The sequence below is a fragment of the Ochotona princeps genome, chromosome 2, assembly GCF_030435755.1.
Source record: "Ochotona princeps isolate mOchPri1 chromosome 2, mOchPri1.hap1, whole genome shotgun sequence".
Classification (NCBI taxonomy): domain Eukaryota; kingdom Metazoa; phylum Chordata; class Mammalia; order Lagomorpha; family Ochotonidae; genus Ochotona; species Ochotona princeps.
The window spans coordinates 13,685,046-13,707,729 of record NC_080833.1 but is presented as its reverse complement, the minus strand read 5'-3'; the positions used below and the strand labels follow the sequence as shown (position 1 = coordinate 13,707,729).

Genomic DNA, 22,684 nt, shown 5'->3' with positions numbered 1-22,684 from the left:
CCTCCTCTCTGTATATCTGGCTGTAATAAAATGAATAAATCTTTAAAAACAAAAGCCGCACTTTTAGCAGCACACAATTTATTCTTTACAAATTTTAGAGACAAACCAGTGCTACTTATGAGTATTCCTATGAGGCTGAAAAACAGCAAAATACAAGTATTGTATTGAGAAATACAAGTGTCCCAGTAGGCGACTACCGCAATTTGTTATACAAATTTATACTAACGTAAGAGGGAGGCATAATTTTTTTTTTACAGATGTGTGTGTTTTCTTTCTGACCTTCAGGGCTTGTTCACTTGCCTGTGTTTCATTGGGGCATGGCAGGAGCTGAAATTAAAGTTCCCTTTGCCCATGCGATTATGTGGACTAGTCTTCCTTTCTGTAAAGTTAGTTGTTGGTATTGAAGTCATCTTTGGTTCCTGGTAAATTATGACTGTTTAGTCATGCTAATTCCCAGGGTCTTGTCATGCTTTACTGTATGAGGACTGCTTTTGTTTCTTTCTTTTTTTTTTTTTTTAAAGATTTATTCATTTTATTACAGCCAGATATACACAGAGGAGGAGAGACAGAGAGGAAGATCTTCCGTCCAATGATTCACTCCCCAAGTGAGCCGCAATGGGCCGATGCGCGCCGATCCGATGCCGGGAACCTGGAACCTCTTCCGGGTCTCCCACGCGGGTGCAGTGTCCCAAAGCATTGGGCCGTCCTCAACTGCTTTCCCAGGCCACAAGCAGGGAGCTGGATGGGAAGTGGAGCTGCCGGGATTAGAACCGGCGCCCATATGGGATCCCGGGGCTTTCAAGGCGAGGACTTTAGCCGCTAGACCACGCCGCCGGGCCCTGCTTTTGTTTCTTGAAAAACAGATTTATTTATTATTTTTTTCACCTTAATTATTATTGAGTATTGTGCCAAAGTGATTGTGTTTAACATGTGAGTAGACTGTTCAATTGATTTATAATAAATTTCAGATAACTGCAAAGTAGTTGGGATTCAAAATACTGCTAATAAATCCTTCAACAATCTTTTTAAAAAAGGTGTGAATATAAAGGCAAAGGGCATGGCTTATTGCCAGCTTTTGTATAAAGAAAATTGTTTCCTATAGTAATAAAGTGTACTTGACAGTAATACTACTATGATTCCTGGTTTCCTAAATGGAATCATAGTTAGCAATAAGAGGAGCATATAGTCCTTTAATTTGGCAGCAAATAATTTTTGAGGGAGTACCAAGTATGTTCCAGGCAGAACCCACCTGGCTATTTTTGTTTTGTTCTCCAGTTGGAGAGATGTTGAGCCATAGGACCAGATTGAGAGAAATAGACAAGCTGGTCAGAGTTATGAATGATGGGTGGAGGAAGTTGGCTGTTGGGTTGGAATTTGAACAGTGTTGTGAAAGTTGCCAGTGATGGAAGTCTTTAGGTAAGGAAGTATGACACGTTGGGGGAAGATTTGTACTGGCTTTAGGATAGACATTTGATGAGTGAATAGGTAACATACAGAGAGAAGACTGGGGCCAGTGCAGTGTAAGGATTCCATTGACTTGTGAAAAGGAGTTGTCTCTTCCTTTGTCCAAGTTTCATAACCACGAGGGCATGTTATAGAAGACATTCAGACTTCAGGTGTATGGTTAAACTCAGCAGCGTGACCTGTGTTTGTACCCAGGACAGTCTGATTTCTCTAGTGAGTCTTCATCACTTGGCTGAGAAGTAGAGGGATGTAAAAGGATAGCAACAGGTTTGGAAAAGTCCATGCATACATTCTATTTGATAACCTGGGGCTTTCTGTCATGTCCACCCATAATTCTTTAAAGACTTATTTATTTTTATTGGAAAGTCAGATACACAGAAAGGAGGAGAGACAGAGAGGAAGATCTTCCATCCGTTGACTCACTCTCCAAGTGGTTGTATGGCTGGAGCTGAGCCTATCTAAAACCAGCAGCCAGGAGCCTCTTCCAGCTCTCCCACATGGGTGCAGGGTCCCAAAACTTTGGGCCATCCTCAACTGGTTTCCCAGGCCACAAGCAGGGAGCTGGATGGGAAGTGGGACCACTGGGATTAGAACCAGCGCCCACATGGGATCCTGGCACATTCAAGGTGAGGACTTCAGCTGCTAGGCTATCGCACTGGGGACCTGCACTTTTTTTTTAATTTATTATTATTTTTTTAAAGATTTATTTGTTTTTATTACAAAGTCAGATATACAGAGAGGAAGATCTTCCGTCCAATGATTCACTCCCCAAGTGACCGCAACGGCCGGTGCTGCGCCGATCTGAAGCCAGGAACCTGGAACCTCTTCCGGGTCTCCCACGCGGGTGCAGGGTCCCAAAGCTTTGGGCCGTCTTCGACGACTGCTTTCCCAGGCCACAAGCAGGGAGCCGGATGGGAAGTGGAGCTACCGGGAACCAGAACCGGCACCCATATGGGATCCCGGCGTGTTCAAGGCGAGGACTTTAGCCGCTAGGCCACGCCGCCGGGCCCCCCATAATTTATTTTTTATTTGGAAGTCAGATTTACAGAGAGGAGGAGAGACAGAAAGATCTTTTGTACACTGGTTAGGCTCCCTTGCCAGGCCTGTATTGCTATATATTTAAGAATAAAAGGCAAACCGTGATAGCCTGTCTGAACAGTCAGTACAGCAAAGTTGAGCAAAACTGGGTCTATAAAATGGTGTGCTAAGGATCTAGAGGCACATGAACAACTTAGAGTTAATTTGGGAGAATTTATTTTATAGGTCAAAGAAAATTGTTTTCTTGATTGATATACTTGAATTTTATGAAGCAATATATGGAATATTTTATAACCGGAATCATTTATGGCTGAGCAATGTGGCAATTATTAGTATAGCTGGCTAAGGTTCCTACCACCTTGCTTCAGCCTTTTAAGAGCCCTGTTTTTTCTGTCTGATCACGCTGCATTTAATGAGAGATAGTGTGTACAAGAGTCCTAGAGCCTGTGTTTAGATAACAAATGGAGGATTTAGTAGATTATTTAACTTCCTGTATCCCTCATATCCACACACATTTGACAGGATGTTCGAATTAATCAAAGCTCTGTTGTGAGGTTGTGTTGATACATATTTAAAGTGTCTAGGTAGTGTCCTGTAACTCATTAGAGGACATATCAAAAGCAGAAACTTCAGCATTTAAATCATAGTAGAACAAAAACATTTTGGGTTTAACTCATTCAGTGCTGTGTTTTTCATTAGAAAAAGGGTCTCAGAATCATCCAAAAAAGAGTCTTAAGATTATCCATAAACTTGAATGTGTGCTGTTTAGATGATCTGGTTAAAAAGTGCTTCAGAGCAGTGATTAAATAGTGATAAGGAAAGTCGTCCAGTATGAGCCATTAGGACAGTGGGAGAACTTTGTCCCTAGCTGTCTTCTTACTCTGCCTCAGGCAGTGGGTTCGTTTTTGGTATTTTCCTTGCCAGTGCTAACAACTTGGCCCGTCAGGTAGTATCTGAGTGTTTGATATAATTTGATAACATAATCAAAGTAGATAATCCCCTCTGCCTGTTTGGTGCTCTCCTTGTCTTGGCTGCCCTCTGGAGTTGGTGGGAAAGGGTCTTACAGTATTGATGTTTCTGTGCTGTCTGACACGTAGCCGTTGCTCAGTAAGGCAAGCGGATGAGTGCATCTTCCCTGCTGGAGGCTGATGACATTTTTCTGACTCCCAGTCAGTTATACCATAAAAATGCTTGAGGTGTTTTTTGACATATTTTTATAACTCACATATATTGATGTATAATGCATTTTGTTTGCTACATGCTCACTAGAAGTGCAGTGTAGTGTTGGAAGGTTCACTGTGTCAGTTTGGTTTGGAGCTGACATGCGCTGTATCCATCCCCAAGGCTATGTCGGTGAGGATTGCTCACACTTGTGGAGCTGTGGCCAGCCCAGGTGCCATGTTCTTAACTGCATATTGAGTTTTTTTTTTTTCCATCTCTATTAAGTACTCTCCTGCATTCTTCTGCTATAACTTTTCTGTCTGTTTTTTTTTTTTTTTCTTTGACTTAGCCCCTTGCCGTGAGGCATGAAGGTTGAGTGGGAGTGAGCTTCAGGCATTAGATCTCAGTTCTCTCATTTCAGCAACAGATAAATAATCTCTTAAACTATCTATGATTGTAAGATGCTGAAGAGTAGAATGAGTAAGACCTGAATAGGTCCAAATATCAAGCTTAACTTTATTTGGGCATGAGGAACATTCATGCCTGAAATTAAAGCAGTTCATGAAATTTTGAAGTTTGACTACATTTTGAAATTGTTACTATAATTCTCCAATCTAGGGCTGTAAAGGGCCTTTTAAATGTGCCTGATAAATTGAAGAGTATGTTTTCCATAAAGATAGAACAAGCTTCAAAAATAACAAGTGACATTTTCAACTATTATCCCCACTCAGTGTGGAGAGTAGAAAGTGAGAAGCCCACGGAAAGGCAGATGAAGCCGTCGGCGTCGGTGATAGTGATCAGTCACCCAGGCTGCACTGATGCCACCAAGCACATCTTGCTTTAGAGCTGATAAACTGGGATTGCTATTAGAACATTTGCCACCAAGTTAATTTATCTAATTCCATGTGTGCTTAAATTCTCAGTTGAGAATTGTCATTCTGATATTTTCTCCTCTGTTATTACTAAGTACAAAGATATTTTTGTTGAGCTGCATGCTAAGTCCTACCCTTCCTACTGATCTGTAAGCTTTTCCATTGGCTTTCTTTCTGTTTCCTGCTGCTTTCTTGCTTCATTGTTGAAGGGAGGATTCAGACCCATCCAGGTAACAAATTACTGCTTGTGCATGGCCTCTTTATTACTCTGTCCCTGTTACTACAATGAAGTTGATTGACTAATTGATTGATGGTGACTAGAAGCTTTCACGGTGGAAAGTTATAAAGCTTGCAGTGAAAACCGTAACTAATTATAGGTGCAAGTTGCTTTTTGAGAGACTTCAGCTGTGTTCATTCCGGACTGTTGTGAGGCCTTCTAGATTCTCCACTTCCATTGCAAGCTTTGTAGAAAGCAACAGTGGGTTCTGTTTAGTATGGATTGTGCAACCTTTTTTGAGGAGGGTAGGAGTAAAAAATGTTGAGTCCAGCATGTGGTTTTATTTGACCTTGATGGACTGGAATGAAGATTGTTATATTCAGACATTCCTTATTGTTTAAATATTTTTTTGTCATTTCAGGTCATTTACAAAATGTAATTTTTTATATTACTGTTTCCTACATTTTGTAACAAAATGTAAGAAACAGTAGTTTCTTAGAAAACTATTTTTAATTTGAACAAGTTGATTATGAACCACTTTTTTAATGAAAAGGTTAATGCTTTTATATAGTAAAACTACTTTTACACAGCCACCAATTACCCCTTTTTTGTTGCACTAATACTAACTACCCCTTTTGTTGTATTTCATTATACATTATAAAATTAATACTAATGTATAAGATTTTTATTTTAAGATAGATGAAACGTAAAAGTTGAAGCCTCCCTGTTTTTGAATGAGTGTTATCGTTGATCAGAACTGGACTCAGTGTGAAGTACTTTTTATGAGCCTACCCAGAAGCATTATCTTTTCTTCAAAATAAGTTGATTAGGTTTATGTTGGGGGAGGCAGGGACAGAAAATTTGAGATACCAAAGTTTAGATATGCCTCTTTATTAATTTTTTTCCTGTCTGTTCCTTTTCCAGTTTTTCCAGAGGCCTCAAATACAGCCTCCTAGAGCTACCATCCCGAATAGCAGTCCTTCCATTCGTCCTGGTGCACAGACACCCACCGCTGTGTATCAGGCCAATCAGCACATCATGATGGTTAACCATCTGCCCATGCCATACCCAGTTCCCCAAGGTCCGCAGTACTGTATACCACAGGTAGAGTATCTCCTGGCCTAGCTAGTCCAGGGGTAGAGTAGAAATGAACTCATAAGATGGAGCAAGGAGCAAGGGTGAAAGCATTTGATTTTTGGTATTGTGTGAATTCTTTTCTCGATTATAAGTCTAGTCATTTAATCATTGTGCATGATGCTGTAAGAAAATAATTTTATATCTCCTTTAAGATTTTCTAAAATAGTGGAGAAATTGTTTTTAAACTCATAACTTTGTCCCATCCCTTTCCCCAAAACAAAAATGAACTCACTAATTAGTAAGACTGTTTATGTGATGCTGTTTAAAGTTACTGAAAGCTACCAGTCTGAAAGCATTTGACGGTAAACTGCTGGCTAGCTGTGCATCAAAGTACTGGATGCCTCGACTGGAGAAACACCCTTCTCTCATCCTAGGTGTATCCTGATGGCAAGCAAGCATTGAATGTGCTTGTGTCTTTTCATGAGTTAAATGATTCTCTATCATTTATGCTGAGAGCTGAATTTTTCTGTAGTGAATTATTTTCGTGTTGTTTAAAAATGGCTGTATTTTCTGTCTTGTAGTACCGTCATAGTGGCCCTCCTTATGTTGGACCCCCACAGCAGTATCCTGTTCAACCACCTGGGCCAGGCCCTTTCTATCCTGGACCAGGACCTGGTGACTTCCCCAGTGCTTATGGTAAGTTGAAAAGTCAGGAATTTTCTGCTGACTTGTGAGTTTTATTTTATTTTGTTGTTTGGGAAGGATTTTAAGTACAAGTTGAAGGACCAGTGTTTTGACCCACCAGGCAAAGCCATTGCTTATGACAATAGTATCTCTTATGAGTACCAGCTCAAGTGCTGGATGCACCATTTCCCATCTAGCTCCCTGCTAATGTACCTGGAAAACCAGCAGAAAGTGGCCTAAGTGCTTGGGCCCCTGGTACACAATTTGGGAGATCTGGAAGAAGCTCCAGGCTTATGTAGAGGGTGAACCAGCAAATAGAAGATCACTGTGTCTTTATCTTCTCTCTCTCTCACACATAAATAAATAAATAGGACCCGGTGTGGTAGCCTAGTGGCTAAAGTATTCGCCTTGCATGCACTAGGATCCCTTATGGGCGCCGGTTCTAATCCCGGCAGCTCCACTTCCCATCCAGCTCCCTGCTTGTGGCCTGGGAAAGCAGTCGAGGACGGCCCAATGCCTTGGGACCCTGCAGCATGTGGGAGATCCAGAAGTGGATCCTGGCTTCAATCAGCACAGCTCCAGTTGTTGTGGCCACTTGGAGAGTGAATCCACGGACGGAAGATCTTCTTCTTTGTCTCTCCACCTCTCTGTATATCTGATTTTCTAATAAAAATAAATAAGTCTTTTTAAAATAAATAAATAAGTACTGAAATAACTAAAAGCCTGGCATGGTGGCACAATGGGCTAATCTTCAGCCTGTAGTGCTGGTATCCTGTATGGATGCTGGTTTGTGTCCCAGCTTCTCCACTTCCCATCCAGCTTCCTGCTTGTGGTCTGGGAAAACAGTGCAGAGTGGCCCAAAGCATTGGGACTCTGTGCCCATGTGGGAGCCCCAGAAGAAGCTCTTGGCTCCTTGCTTCGGATTGGCTCAGCTCTAGCCATTGTGGTCATTTAGAGAATGGACCAGTAAATGGAAGATCTTTTTGTCTCCCTCTGAAATCTATCTTTCCAATATAAAGAATAAAATAAATTTAAAAAAACGGAAAGTAATTTGGATTTGAACAGCACCCACTTTTTTAGATGATGTTTGCAGAAGTGTTTTATGTGAGTTAATATATTGATAACACCTTCTGAAGGAGCTGGTAGTTCTGTAGCAAGAACCTGTGCATCAGCTTCCCAAGATTTACTGCCAGCTTACTATTTACCTAGCTTTTTACTGAGGTCATAAGTATTATTTATTTGTCTTTCAGTATTTCTTTTCTCTAAGTGTTTACCTTACTTCTTGGAGAGTTTATTAATAACTCTTTTTTTCCACTGTAACATAATGTCCATTTTTGTTTGGTATTATAGCCATGGTACTCAAAACAATGACCAGCAGGCACTTCAAAGATATACATTAGGTGATTTAGAGAGAGGTATATGAATTATGAAATAATGAAAGGAACATCTTACATTTTTACTGAATGCTCTTTTTAATTTATAGAAAGTGAGGTATAAATGATTTAAAATTCAGAGAACAATAGCAAATGAAGCTTTAAGATTCAGTAAGCTTTATCTCTTTCACTATGAAGGAAAGTACAGACAGGTTAAAAGTTTAACTAGTTTAGGGTGCTAATCTATCCATTAGCCAAGTTTCTAACACTGGGACTTAGTGACTCAGTTAAGGATCTTTATAGCAGAATTCATTTGTATTAGGTTAGTCCGAGAATGCTTTAATATTTTGAAATGAAACAAGCAAAGCAACAAAGTATTACCTGGATTTAATTCTTTCTGAAAACATAGCAGCTGTCTTTTACCCAAGTCAGTATTGCCTTCTGAAATGCCGGAAATACATGTGTTTATTTAATTTAGCTTGGTTAAATTGTATAACTATGAAATATTTGACATTTTCAGGGTAATATATTGCATATATGTGAGGTTTTTTTAAGATTTATTATTTTTATTGGAAAGGCGGATGTATATAGAGGAGGAGAGACAGAAAGGAAGAGCTTCCATCCATTGATTCACTCCCCAAGTGAGCCGCAACAGCCGGTGCTGCACCAATCCGAAGCCAGGAACCTGGAACCTCCTCCAGGTCTCCCACGTGGGTGCAGGAACCCAAAGCTTTGGGCCGTCCTCAACTGCTTTCCCAGGCCACAAGCAGGGAGCTGGATGGGAAGTGGAGCTGCCGGGATTAGAACGGGTGCCCATATGGGATCCCGGCGCGTTCAGGGCAAGGACTTTTAGACGCTAGGCCATGCCGCCGGGCCCCATATATGTGAGTTTTAAAATAAAATAACATGTGTTTCTCACCCAGTCTTGATGGTTGTTGTCAGTGCTCTTGACAGCACTTGTCATCGTGGTGGCGAAAGCTGTCTTGATATTAATGTCATTACTGCTGAAGCATTCCCTGTGTATTCCTTGAATTTAGCTTGAAGTTACAGTCTTCATACAGTGTCATAGCCCTTATCTGCAGTCTGAAATCCAAGTAAAATTTTTAAGTTTATTTGCTTCTACTTTAAAGACAGAATGACGGAAAGACATCTTCCATCTGCTGATTCACTCCCCAAATGCTAGAAGTGGCCAGTGCTTGGCCAGATGGTTGTTTGGTGTCCTGCATGAGCGGCAGGGGCCCAGGCACTTGAGCTGTCATCTACTCTCTCTCAAGATACATTAGCAGGAAGCAAACTCAGATCACGCCAGCGTGAGTTGTAGGTGTCTCAAGCCAAAGCTTACTTCACTGCCTGCACAACTCCCAGTTCTAGTAAAATTTTTAAAAGATTTATTTATTTATTTTTATTACACAGTCATATATACAGAGAAAGAGAGGAAGGTCTTCCTTCCGCTGGTTCACTCCCCATGTAGTTGTAATGGCTAGAGCTGAGCCCATCCAATACAAAGCCAGGAGCCGAAAGCTTCTTCCGAGTCTCCCATGTGGGTGCAGAGTCCCAAGGCTTTGGGCTGCCCTCTACTGCTTTCCCAGGCCACAGCAGGGAGCTGGATGGGAAGCAGGGCCACGGGATTAAAACCAGCACCCCTATAGAATCTCAGAGCGTGCAAGGTAAAGACTTTAACTGCTAGGTTACCGCACCAGGCCCTGGAAATATTTTTTTTAATTTAAAAATTCATTTATTTATTAGGAAGATACAGATTTTTACATCTGCTAATTCACTCCCAAATAGTCCCAACATGTATGACTTGCGCAGGCTGAAGTCAGGAGCTGGAACTCCATTCACATCTCCCAAATCGGTGGCAGTGGCCCAAGTATACCACCAGGGTCACCGTGCTCTCACCATGTAGCATCGGAGAGTTTCTGTCCTAGACTTTACAGGCTATGTCGTCTCTATTGAAACTGCCTTGCTACGGTGAAATCAACAACAGACAATATGAAAAGTACAGTTGTTGGTGTCTTCCAATACAACTTTATGTGGAAAATAAATGGTGCATAGATAGCATTTGATAGACCTGTGATCTAGACAAATCTGCCTCATCCAGTGCCTAAGAAACTAAGGTCCAAGAACATGAAATAACTTGATATAAGTAGTTTGCAAGAGTTATCAGTGTTTTTAATAGAATGTAAAGGGTTTTTTTACATGTCCCTGACTGTGTAAGGTGTCAAACCAATTTATAAAAAAACTGGTGAAATAGATTTCCGTTGCTGCTAAAATTCAGAAGTGAAAAGAAAAGGATTTAATGTGTTTCTTTTATTTTTAAAAATGTCATTTCAGAGGTAGAGAGACAGAGCCAATTTCCTTATGTTGCCTTACTCTCCAGATACCTGCAATACATTCTCCTGCCCTGCCACTCCCCCACTGAATCCAGGGGCCAGTCACTCATCCAAATTTTCCTCACAAAAATTGCAGGGACCCAATTCCTTGTTGCCTCCAATTTGTGCATGAGTTTAAAGCTAGAATGGAAAGTGAGCTGAAACTTTAGTTCAGGCGCTGCAGGTTGGGGTGGGTGATTCCCAAGCTGTGTTGTGCTCATATTTTACTAATTGTGTTTCGCTTCAATATATTGGTTATCCTCTTTTGCCATCTGTATTCATCAGCTGTTATTGGATGTGTGCGATATGCTAGCCTCTTCTTCATCATGCTTTCATGAGAAGTCTTGTAAAGAAATGGTTCACCTTTGGGATCTTACTTCTCTCAGCTTGAAGATACAGTATAGTGAACAGACTACATTGCTTGTCTAGCAGCTGAGCCAATCTGAAACCCGCAGCCAGGAGCTTCTTCTGGGGCTCCCACATGGGTGCAGGGTCCCAAGACTTTGGGGCTGTGCTTGACTGCTTTCCCAGGCCACAGGCAGGGGGCTGGATGGGAAGTGGAGCAACTGGGATAAGAACCGGTGCCCGTATGAGATCCCGATATATGCAAGGTGAGGACTTTAGCCACTAGACTACTGCAGCAGAACCCTAAACATCAACCTCTTCACTCTCTGTTCTTGAGTTGTCCAGTCTCATGGCTTAAATGTGGTTCATATTCTAATAATTTTAACATGGATAACTTCAGCTCATATTTATCCTTTGCCTCTCTGATTGTATACATCTCTCCTTACCGGATTTCCCCATTAAAAGGCTCAATAACCATTTTAGATTTTTCAAGTCCAAAATGGAGACTTCAATTTTTCTATCCAAAGCTCTGCTTGTCTTCTCTCAGCTCAGTAAATAGCACCTCTGTTCTTCACTTGTGCAAGTAAACCTTATGAATTCCCTTTTGAGTTCTGTTTCCCTACTCTGCATCAAATTTGCCAGTAAATCTCTAGGCTCTACCTTGCAGTGTCTATTCCATTCTGTTTAGCTCTACTCTGTGTACTCAGGTATAATATTAATAATAAAAGTTTGGGGAGTCAAAAACATTCATCAGGAGTATTAGGGATGGGGTAAGAAGATAATTTCAGGCAGATGGGCTATAGGTACAGCAAAGTTGTGGTGTTAAGAAACGACAGAAAGTCTAGTTTGGATCTTTGATTCTTTGTGTGTGGATTATTTTCTTTTGGCTGCTTATGTGCAGGGTTGTACCCATTTCAACACAAGGACACTTGCCGGATTTGTTGTTGTTGTTGTTTTTAAGATTTACTTATATATTTGAAAGGCAAGGGGAAGGAGAGAAAGGAGAGAAGGGAGGGTGAGAGAGAGAGCGAGATCTTCATTTGTCCACTGGTTCATGTCTCACCTGCCTGCACCAGCCTGAACTGGTCCTGGTCGAAATGAGAAACCAGGAGCTCCATCTGGGTTTCCCACGTGGGTAGCAGGGAACAAAGTATTTGGGCTGTCATTGCTGCCTTCCCAGGCACTGTAGAAGGAAGGCAGATCCTGATACAGGATGCAGGCAAGCAGTACTTAACCTGCATTGTTATGACTCCAACTTCTGCAGTTAATTTATTAATGTATGTCAATGGTATTCTGTTTAAAAAAAAAAGTTAGACTTGGACTGGTGCTCTAGGAGTTAAGTCTGCCACCTTTGGCTTCAGCATCTCATATGTGGCACCAGTTCTAGTCCTGGTTGCTCCACTTTGATCCATCTCTCTGCTAAGATGCCTGGGGGCCCTTGTATCCCTGTGGGAGACGTGAAGACGCTCCAGGCTCCTTGCTTCAGACTGACCCAGCCTATCTCCAGCTGTTGTGGCCATTTGCAGAGTGAACCAGCTGATGAAGATCTCTGTCCGTCTCTCCTTTAAGTGTAAATCTGCCTTTTAAATGAATAAAAATTAGATCACTTCCACAACATAAAATGATCAGAGTATCTACCTGCTACTGACCAACCTTCATGCAGGCCCTTGTTTGGGGTTACTGTTTGAAGTAGTAGGCCATGAAAATAAACCTCAAAAAAATAATACAGTAGTAGGGCCCAGAATATGGTCTAAAAAGGTTTTTTTTTTTTTTTAAGATTTATTTATTTTTTATTACAAAGTCAGATGTACAGAGAGGAGGAGAGACAGAGAGGAAGATCTTCCATCCAATGATTCACTCCCCAAGTGAGCTGCAACGGCCGGTGCTGCGCCGATCCGAAGCCGGGAACCTGGAACCTCCTCAGGGTCTCCCACACGGGTGCAGGGTCCCAAAGCTTTGGGCCGTCCTCGACGACTGCTTTCCCAGGCCACAAGCAGGGAGCTGGATGGGAAGTGGAGCTGCCGGGATTAGAACTGGTGCCCATATGGGATCCCAGTTTGTTCAAGGAGAGGACTTTAGCCACTAGGCCACACCGCTGGGCCCAAAGGTTTGTTTTTATTGGAAAGGCATATTTATAGAGAGAAGGAGAGACAGAGAGATAGATCCTCCATCTGCTTGTTTTCTCCCCAGATGGCCACGACAGCTGGAGCTGAGCCAAATCTGAAGCCAGGAGCTGGTTACTTCTGCCAGGCCTCCCACACAGCTGCAGGGTCCCAAGTCTGGTCCAGCCTTCACTGCTTTCCCACACTATAAGCAGGAAACTGGATGGGAAGGGGAGCAGCTGGGACATTAACTGATTAACTGGTGCTCATATGGGATCCTGGCATTTAGCAAGGGGATAATTAGACAATTGAGCCATTGCATTGGGCTAGTGGGTTTTTTGGTGTGTTTTTTTGTTGTTTGTTTGTTTTTAAAAGGTAGTTCTGGTGTGAATATGTAGGAATTAGATGCTGTTTTTATATCAGTTGCTTATAAATATTTGAAGATATATGTTTTAAAAATAATTTCTTTATCTCTGGAAGAGAACTAGCGATAGAACACAATTATAAAGAAGGCAAAATCTGACATTTTTTACTTTTGTAGGGGATGGTATAGAGACAAGAGATAATGCCATTGCTAATCCTATAGAATTTAACAAATAATGGTTTATTTGCTTTTTTCTAATTCTTTAGGAACACCTTTTTATCCAAGTCAACCAGTGTATCAGTCAGCACCTATTATTGTGCCTACGCAGCAACAGCCTCCTCCAACCAAGAGAGAGAAAAAAACTGTAAGAAGTATCTTATTATTTTTCTTAATTTACATTTGGCTATCTCTTATCAAATAAATCTGCACAATTATTATTCATGTTAATTCACAACTGACCGTACGATTTGTTATTCCCCTGTATTCTCAACACTTGACCTGGAGGATTTGTGTGGGCGTTTGATTAGAAGGTGTACATACCATTTGCTCAGTATTAACTTCTAGTGTTTATTGAGCTAGGTGTGCTGTATGTCAGCATTCTCTCCAGCTTTAGAAACAGGACAGTGTAGTGTACTGGAGGGTTGTGCACGGAGCTTGAGTTCTGTTCTCACAAATGGGTGTTTTTTAACATTAGTCTAGTTAGCTCTCTATTCAAGTATAAGTTGACAGAGGGGAAAAAAATAGCGCAGAGAAATGGATTCAAGTATTAAGGACAGCAAGAAAAAAATCCTTTGTGGAATGGGTTTATTTTAAGTAGCCTTAATAATCTTGTTCTAATTATTTTAATAATTATAGGCACATGCTTCTGTGTTTGAAGACAGGCCCAAGAAATCAGGTAGTAGTAATATAAAAATCCAAGTCTAGAGCAGTTTATCTGTCAGATAACACAAAACGTGAGATATTACTTTTTTTTAAGATTTTACTTATTTTTATTGGAAAGTCAGATTTTACAAAGAGGAGAAGACACAGGAAGATCTTCCATCCGCTGCTGGTTCACTCACCAAGTGGACACAGTGACCGGAGCTAAGCTAGTCGGAAACCAGGAAACCAGGAGCCAGGAGCTTCTTCTGGGGCTCCACGTGGGTGCAGGATCACAAGACTTTGGGCCATCCTCGACTGCTTTCCCAGGCTACAGGCAGGGAGCTGGATGGGAAGTGGGGCCACCGGGATTAGAACCAGCACTCATATGGGGTCCCTGGTGTACAAGGTGAAGACATTAGCCACTAAGCTACCATACTGAGCCCCAGGAGGTGTTTTTAATTAGGAGAGACTTTTACATCTGTCCTGGATACGATAGGTGGATTACTGTTAAAGCAATATTCTTTTTTTTTTTAAAGCAATATTCTTTTAAAAATATTTATTTATTTGAAAGGCAGAGTAGGAGAGAACGAAAGTGAGAGAGAGCAAGCGAGCGAGAGAAAGAAATCTTTCATCTGCTGATTCACTTCCCAAATGGCTGCATTAGCCAATGTTGGGCCATGCTGAAATCAGAAGACAGGAGTTTCTTCAGGTCTCCTATGTAGTTGTAGGGGCCCAGCCTTGGCACTTTGGCCTTCCTCCACTGCTTCCCCAGGCAGATGAGCAGGGAGCTGGATTTGAAGTAAAACAGCTGGGACTCAAACCAGCATACCTTTGTTGTTGCCAGTATTACAGGTTATGCCGCATTGCTAACCTCCTTCTTGAAAGATTCTAATAATAACTAACTAATGAGATTCAGATATTTCTGCTGCATCATTGAAATGACATTTCGTGTCATCATAAACCATAAATAATAAACCATAAATAATAAACCATAAATAATAAACCATAAATAAACCATAAATAAACCATAAATCATAAACCTGACACTAATGGTTGAAAACCTGTGTTTTGGACTATGTGTGAGTCAACATGGTAATAATTGGATGTGAACAGATCTCTCAGAATACAGAAAAATAAAAAAAAAAAGAAAATTAAAGCAGTAATACATGTTACTGAAAGTAAAACAAATTAAAGCGATACTTAAAGCTGTAGCCACAATAACTTTTTATATTTGAAAAAGAAACATCTAAAGACATTTTTATTATTATTATTTAATTTGAGAGGCAGAGAGAAGAGATAGGGAACAGACAATGTGCCAGTTCACTCTAAATGCCCTCAACAACCAGGAGAAGCCAAGAACCAGAAACTCATTGCAGCTCTGCTTTGTGGGTAACAGAGACTCATTTACTGCAGGCATTACCACTGCCTGTTCCAAGGGTCCTGTTAGGAGGAAGATGGGATGAGGAGCTGAGAGCAGTAGTGTCACTTCTGAACTGGCCTAATTCCTACTCTGAACACCAGCTCCAATATTAGAAATCTTCATTGAAGAAATGGTCTTTATTAATGAATCCCTTGAAAATCTCAAGAAGCCAGCTCTACCTTAATTAAACCAGCACAGTAAGAATAGCAGCACTGTTTTTTCACACTGTTCTAGCAGGGTGTGCTTAGACACAGTTTCTGTTTGTCTATTATGTCCCCATCCCATTGACATCTATAAGGAGAGAGAGCTTGTAAAGAAATGAAGAGATCACCGTACACACTCGTGCTTATCATCTCTTACTCACTTACCAGCACATCTTGATGGCCTTTTCCTGTGAATATGAATGCATAAAGATTTGCTTCTTACTGCCTGTTTGGAATTTAGTTTGTAGAGATAAAGGATAATTTTTAACTATTTTGTACTGGAGAAGTCTTTAGGAAGTTTCTTTGTTTTTACCAGGAAACACACTACCGTTGTGAGTCTCCTTCCATACATAAATACTGTTATTTTCAGGACAAATTTCCATTCTCAAGTCCTAGAATGTGTACAACTTTTGATTTTATCCTTTAGAAACTATCTTTATGGCATTTAAAACTTAGTTTACGCAGTTACTTCTACATATTAAAGTGTTTTATGAAACTTGATTTACACCAAGCATTGAAAATAAAATCGATCTATTTCTTAGAGCCTAGAAAATAGGCATAAATGCTTTGCCTTTTTGACCTAGAAATTCATCCAAGTAGGTCCTATTTTAGCATGTTACTCCAATTAGCTCATGTCAAAGCTAATGGCCTGAATTTCCTTGAGTGACCCCATATGGTTCTGTGATTGAAATTAAGTCAAATGTGATGATTGTCAACTTCAGTATTTGACACATTTCCCAGTTAGCATTTTTAACACATCATATGCCTATAAAACTACCACATGGTCATCATAAACCATTTTATTTAACCTTATAGATAAGAATTCGGGATCCAAACCAGGGAGGTAAAGATATAACAGAGGAGATTATGTCTGGAGGTGGCAGCAGAAACCCTACTCCACCCATAGGAAGACCCACAACCACACCCACTCCTCCTCAGGTAAGAAAGTGTGTGAGCGGTGATGGGTGACAGTGTTTGTTCGTTCACTAACCTCTATTGAATTCTTTGTTCTATAGCTGTTTTCTGTACTTCTGTTTCCATCAGTTGTCTCATAGCCTCGAATATCTAAATGGCATTTAAACAGATGTGTTATTTCTCATTGCAAATTATTATAGCTCCAAAATTGTATTGGTAACATTGTTATGTATTGTCTTCACATTCAGAGCGCAGCTGCTGCCACTCTTCTTAATGAACTCTTGCATGATACCAAAAGGAGCTGCTTTTCCTTGGAAACCTCATCATTAAATGAGTATTTTATGTTTTCACTATGGGACCTTAGGAATTAAATGCTGCACACTATGTGAATGCAAACAGTAATGTTGAGAATTTAAACATTTTTGCCAGACAGTTTTATGTGAGATGATTGCCTGTGTCATTCAGAGCATAGCTGGAGATGTAACAGGAACACTTTATAGCTTTAGGAATACATAAGTGAACCTCAGCAAGTGATGGCTCCTTTCTTAAATTATTTATGAGTCATTAATAAGTTCTGTCAGGTACTTTCTTTGTTCCTGATGAACAGTATAGTTAATATTCTTGTATGTAGAAATTAACACATTTGAGAAAGAGCTAGATATTAGGAAATGTTTGATAAATGATTCACATGTGAAGTAATTTTCACATCCTAAAAAGTTATGTGAAAGTGAGAACCCAGCACACAGAAGCAACTAAGGGCAAAATTGTTATGGAATAGAAGGCTGTTTATTTTCCCTTTCACAGCAGATGTTTGATTGATGGACAAGTGCTATGGATAATTCCAATACAAGGCATTAGTTTTCTTTTTAATTTCCACAGTAGTTTTATAGGTATAGAAGTTCTTCCCTTCCCCTTCTCTTCCTTCCTCCCCTATTTTCCTCTGCATAATCACAGTAGTGTAGTACTTCCATAATAGTTACAGGTTTAACTTTCTGCCATTTAAATGTAACATGGCATGATAGCTATAGACAAAGTAGAAAATCTGTCATCATACTATAACGGTATATTTAACATTACATCGGTAGTCCTACTTTTATTCTGGGGTAAAGGCGTTGTACTTTACCATTCCTTTACTTTGTGGTATGCCAGTCTCCATTATACAATTCATCTATATATATTTTCATATGTGTATAGTTTTATCTATTCATACAGTTCATCTATGCGAATATATAAGAATATGTTCCCATATGTATATAGTTTTATCTATTCATTTTGTGCTCTGCATAAAGACTTTCTTGTATCAGAACAGAAGATATTTGTCCTTTTAGGACTGGCTTACTTCACTAAGCATAATGGTTTCTAATTGTGATCATTTTATTGCAAATGCTAGGATTTTATTCTTTTTGATGGCCGAGTAGTGTTCCTTAGAGTAGATATACCACAGTTTCTTTATCCGTTTATATGTTGACTGTCATCTGTGTTGTTTCCATGTCTTCACTATTGTAAATTGTGCTGCTGTAAGTACAGGGTTGCAGGTTACTTTCTTGTATGTAGAATTCATTTCATTTGGATATATTCCCAGGTGTGGGATAACTGGGTCATATGGTAGATCAATTCTTAGTTGTCTGAGCACTTTTCATACTGACTTCCATAGTGGCTGCACTAGTTTTGTGTGTGTGTGTGTGTGTGTTCTTTTTTTCTTTTAATTATTTATTATTTTACTTCATTAATTACATTGTATTATGTGACATAGTTACATAGGTACTTGGGTTCTCCCCACCCCTCCCCAAACCCTCCCACCATGGTGGATTCCTCCACCTTGTTGCATAACCACAGCTCAAGTTCAGTTAGATTCCCCCATTGCAAGCGTATACCAAACATAGAGTCCAGCATCTTATTGTCCAGTCAAGTTCAACGGCTTCTTAGGTATACCCTCTCTGGTCTGAAGACAGAGCCAACAGAGTATCATCCCAGTCAATTGAAAGCTCCAACATACCAACAGCAAAAATTTACATCATTATGGAATTAATTGACATAGTAATGAGTAACCAATATGTTAAAAGTAAATGCGAGTTCCCAGCCACCTTCTGTGACCACCTCACCTACATGCTGCACTAGTTTCTATCCTCCACCAATCCACCATGGATAAGAGTTCCTTTCCCCACATTTTCATCAGCAGTTGTTGTTTGTTAATGTTTATATGTAGACCATTGTCCCTGGAGTTAGGTGGAATCTCAGTGTGGTTTTTATATTTGCTTTTCCCTAATAGCTAGGGAGACTGAGCATTTTTTTCACTTGTCTGTCAGACATTGTCTACTTACGTGTTCATTTAGATTTAGGAGTGCTAGCTCATTTATTTTCTGTATGTATTTTTAAACCTTAGTTAAAAGGTTATTACTAACAAGCCCTAAATTTGAAACCTGCTTGATGATTTGTGTTTAAATTCTCAACTTGAACACTTGCATGTCTTTTTCATCTCCATTCCCTGTGAGATTTTTCTTTAATCTTCTAAGCTTGTGTATGCCCTCTTCTTGTTATTCCTTTGTCCTCAGTCACAGAAATTCTTTTTCTGTGTTATCCTTTCACAGGGACCGTAGACCGGAATGAATGTATGTGTCTCAGTGAATATACACTTTGAGCTAATGCAGACCATTAATCACAATTGTAATGCTAGTTCTTTTTCAGAAGTGTTTAGTTTTATATCAGGCATATGGTTATTTTATTAATTGATTTGCATTTAAATCCATACTCAATCTATCATCTTTTCAAATGTATAAACTTCATAGAGCACACAGATTGCATTGCAACAGACACATGTACTAGTAATATTTCATTTCTCTTCAAAAAAAGCACAAGAATGATGCTGGCAACTGTCATTTCCTTGTATTTTCTGGAAGATCACGGGAAGTGGTAATGTAGAGAGTGGGTGAGAGCATCCTCGTTAAGAGCATTACTGATAAATATGTTGTGTCAAAATGTTGTTCCAGTAGTCCAGAAGAAGCTTAGACAACTTTGGTTATGTAAAACTGTGAGTTTTTAAATGTTGGCAAATAAATTTCATTATTAAATACCATTGTGCCAACCAAAGAAAGCCCATTAGATTTAGCCTATTGGCTACTTTTGCAGTTTTAACATAATTCTAGATAAATATCGACTCACATTCTGTTTAGAAGACAGCAGATAGGACAGTGTTTGGCATTAAAAGTTACTGTTTTTGTCCTGACAGAGTACCTGCTTTGAACTACATATACTTGGATGTGCTGCAGAAAGCAGCTTTATCACTGAAGACAGATCCCAGGCTCTTTCAGGGGAGACAGAGAGCCAGTGACTGACACCTGACTGGTTCTCCTGTGCGGTACAGAAAGAGCCATGAAAGCACAGCGGTGACTAAGAGAGGGGAGAATTGCAGCACAGGTCGAAAAATGTGCGGTCATAAAGATCCATTCCTGGTGGTAGAGGTGGGATTGCACAGGGGAGATGCAAAGCTTCGGATTAGAGTTAGGCATTGAGATTGCGGGAACTATTTCTCTACTTAGTTTTGTAACATTAGCCAGGTTTCTTTTTGCTAAATCTTTTCTGGCATATGTGCTGCCAAAGTGAGCACTTTGCTAGATCCTTAATTTCCACATTTAAAAATAAAACCCTGGTCTGGCATTGTGGCACCGTAGCTTAAGCTGTTATCTGCCATGCTGACATCCCAGATGAGTGCCAGTTCAAAAATAAAACCGTGTAGTATAATTATATGGCTTAAAGGAGATAAGATACTTTAATATACTTTAATTTGCTTAAGCTTAGGACCAGGTGCATAATGAGTATTCAATATATATTTCCAGAGTTACAGAGGATCACTATAAAAGCCTGGGAAGGTATCACAGCAGAGATGCCATTTGAAACTCAAATGCTGTTTACCAAATGGGAAGAGAAAGGTTATTCCACATAGAGGGACAGTATGTACAGAAGTGTGATATAGATGGAGGGAGGCTAGTGTTACATTTTAGGTGAGACATTAGTGCTGTCAGGTGAAACAGAAGAAGCCAGTTGGAGAGATGATTAGCAACTTTTAAAATAAATAGATAAGGTTAAGAAAAATAATGACCATACAGTTTACCATCTGAGTTGAGTCAGTTTTAGAAATCAATGGCAGTACCATGCAATGCCATTAATCATTATCCAGACACACCAGGCATAAACCAGTACTCTGCAGGTAAGTAGGGATGAATGGCTTCCTTACATGTTAATAAAGCAAAGAGTAGCTCTTCAAACTTCAAGTGCCTGCTTTCTTAGAAAAACATGACAGTATTTATGGAGAAGTGTGAAAAGGAACATAATTTCATTGTGGTAAGCAGTCATGCTGTTGTAGTTATTTTTCTAATTTGGTGTCAAGGTCTCATTCTCCAAAGTGGCCGTAATCCACAGATGGCAACCCTCCAGGAGAACCTCTATTGGTGAAAAAGGTTTGCAGGCAATATTCATATCAGACATAGTAAGAACATGGAACCAAAATGAATGGATCAGAAGAACTTACTTTCAGAGCCAGAAAAAGTCAGAGATGCCAATGGGAGGCCAGTAGAAAGACGAGAGAGAGGCCCGAAACAGCTCGACCAGCAGATAGGGAGAAGGAAAGATGGGATGTGGTGAGCAAGAGAATCAGCACTATGAGGCTGTGGCTGCACTAAAGGCCCATGGCATCAGGAAGGGTTTGCCATGTGGCTAGATGGCCTAGCTTCAAGAAAGCACCTGTGAAGGTGAAGTTTTGGGCCTGTGTCTCATATTAAGTTTTGTCTTGGTTAGCAGCTATGGGACATGTTGAGTTTTGAGTCAGTGAGATGAGGATTAAACGGTTTCTATCGCAAGCAGACATACACGAAGATAAGACTGGTTTCGAATAACTGTTAGGCCTGTGAATGGATGCTGAGGCAACGGTTATACTCAGCAGGCTAAGCATTAATTTAAGGAAGCTTTGTTGAGTTTATGCAAGGAGAATGGAAAGAATAAACAGAATTTTTGCTCCTGTTGCTTTTGCCTCAGTACAAGTATGTAGAATTTGACACCGTCCTTCTTCATAGCTTTAAAATTACTTATGGGGATAACTCCTAGGGATTTTCTGTCTCACATATGCAGAAAATATGCATGTGTGTGTACCCACACACACAGCCATAGTGGATAGCAGGTATGTTTGTGGCCGGACGTCATGGGGTGCTTAAAGCAATCGTTGCTGGCTCCCCCTTGTCAGCTGGATTTATGACCCTGAGTCAGAATGTTAAGCTGGCTAAACCCTTTCTGTTTCTTCAGTATGAAGTGAGAATTTGTACTAAATCGTTTCAGTTCTTAAGTATTAAAATGCAGAGAAAAAATTTTGTTACTTTCTATCAATCCATGAAATGTTTCAGCTCTTGATTCTGTCAGAAAGATGCAAGGAACATTCCTGTGTTCAAAAATTGTGCTAGCTTGCTTACAGTCTTTATGTGCCTTTTAGAATGAAAACAAATAACCTGATGTTGTCTTTGAAGAACTTGCGAAATTTTGTGCTTTCAAAGGGATGGCTGGTGCTGTGTCAGAATTTCTTGGTTTTTCTTTTCAAACTATGTAGCATACTTTTCTCTCCCTTCTCTCTCTCTCTCTCTCTCTCTCTCACTCACTCTTTTTCACTTGTTCTTTTTTAATAGAATTGCTCTTTTTTTTTTCTTATTTATTTGAAAGAGTCATGGGAGGAGAGAGTGAGAATTTTCTATCTGCTGGTTTACTCCCCAAATGGTCACAATGATTGGCTAGGCTGTCAGGTTCCAGTACCCTCTTGCAGGTCTCCTGCATGGTTACAGAGGCCCAAGCACCTTGGGCCATCTTCTACTGCTTTCCTGGGCACATTCACAGGAAGCTGGGTCAGAAGTGAAGCAACTGGGACTCAAAGCAGCACCCCACAGGCACCACAGGCAGCACCTTTACTCACTATACCATAGTGGCAGCCCATAGAATCACTCTACTAGAGAAGTACAGTTATAACTTGGGAGAGAGTCTTACGCCACAGTGCATAGGCACAGACAAAAGGAGACTGCTGACTGCTGCCATCTCTTAGGAAAGGTAGCACTCCTGCTGTTGAAGATTTCCCATAAGCTTCATTTGGAAACCAGTAGAACACGTATGGTTTGTTTTTTAAGATTTATTTTATTTTTGTTACAAAGTCAGATATACAGAGAGGAAGAGAGACAGGAAGATCTT

The 22,684-nt window shown here is 40.2% G+C and overlaps 1 protein-coding gene across 12 annotated transcripts in view; it reads left to right on the top strand.

Annotated features, from left to right (window-relative positions):
- Positions 1 to 22,684, top strand: part of EIF4G3 (eukaryotic translation initiation factor 4 gamma 3) — a 352,621-nt gene that overhangs the window by 181,555 nt on the left and 148,382 nt on the right. For all 12 annotated transcript variants that reach the window (XM_058676306.1, XM_058676302.1, XM_058676366.1 and 9 more), the window contains 4 exons: positions 5,677 to 5,856; positions 6,411 to 6,525; positions 13,336 to 13,433; positions 16,370 to 16,492. In XM_058676306.1, coding sequence (XP_058532289.1) covers positions 5,677 to 5,856; positions 6,411 to 6,525; positions 13,336 to 13,433; positions 16,370 to 16,492 — 516 coding nt within the window. The remainder of the gene's footprint in view (positions 1 to 5,676; positions 5,857 to 6,410; positions 6,526 to 13,335; positions 13,434 to 16,369; positions 16,493 to 22,684) is intronic.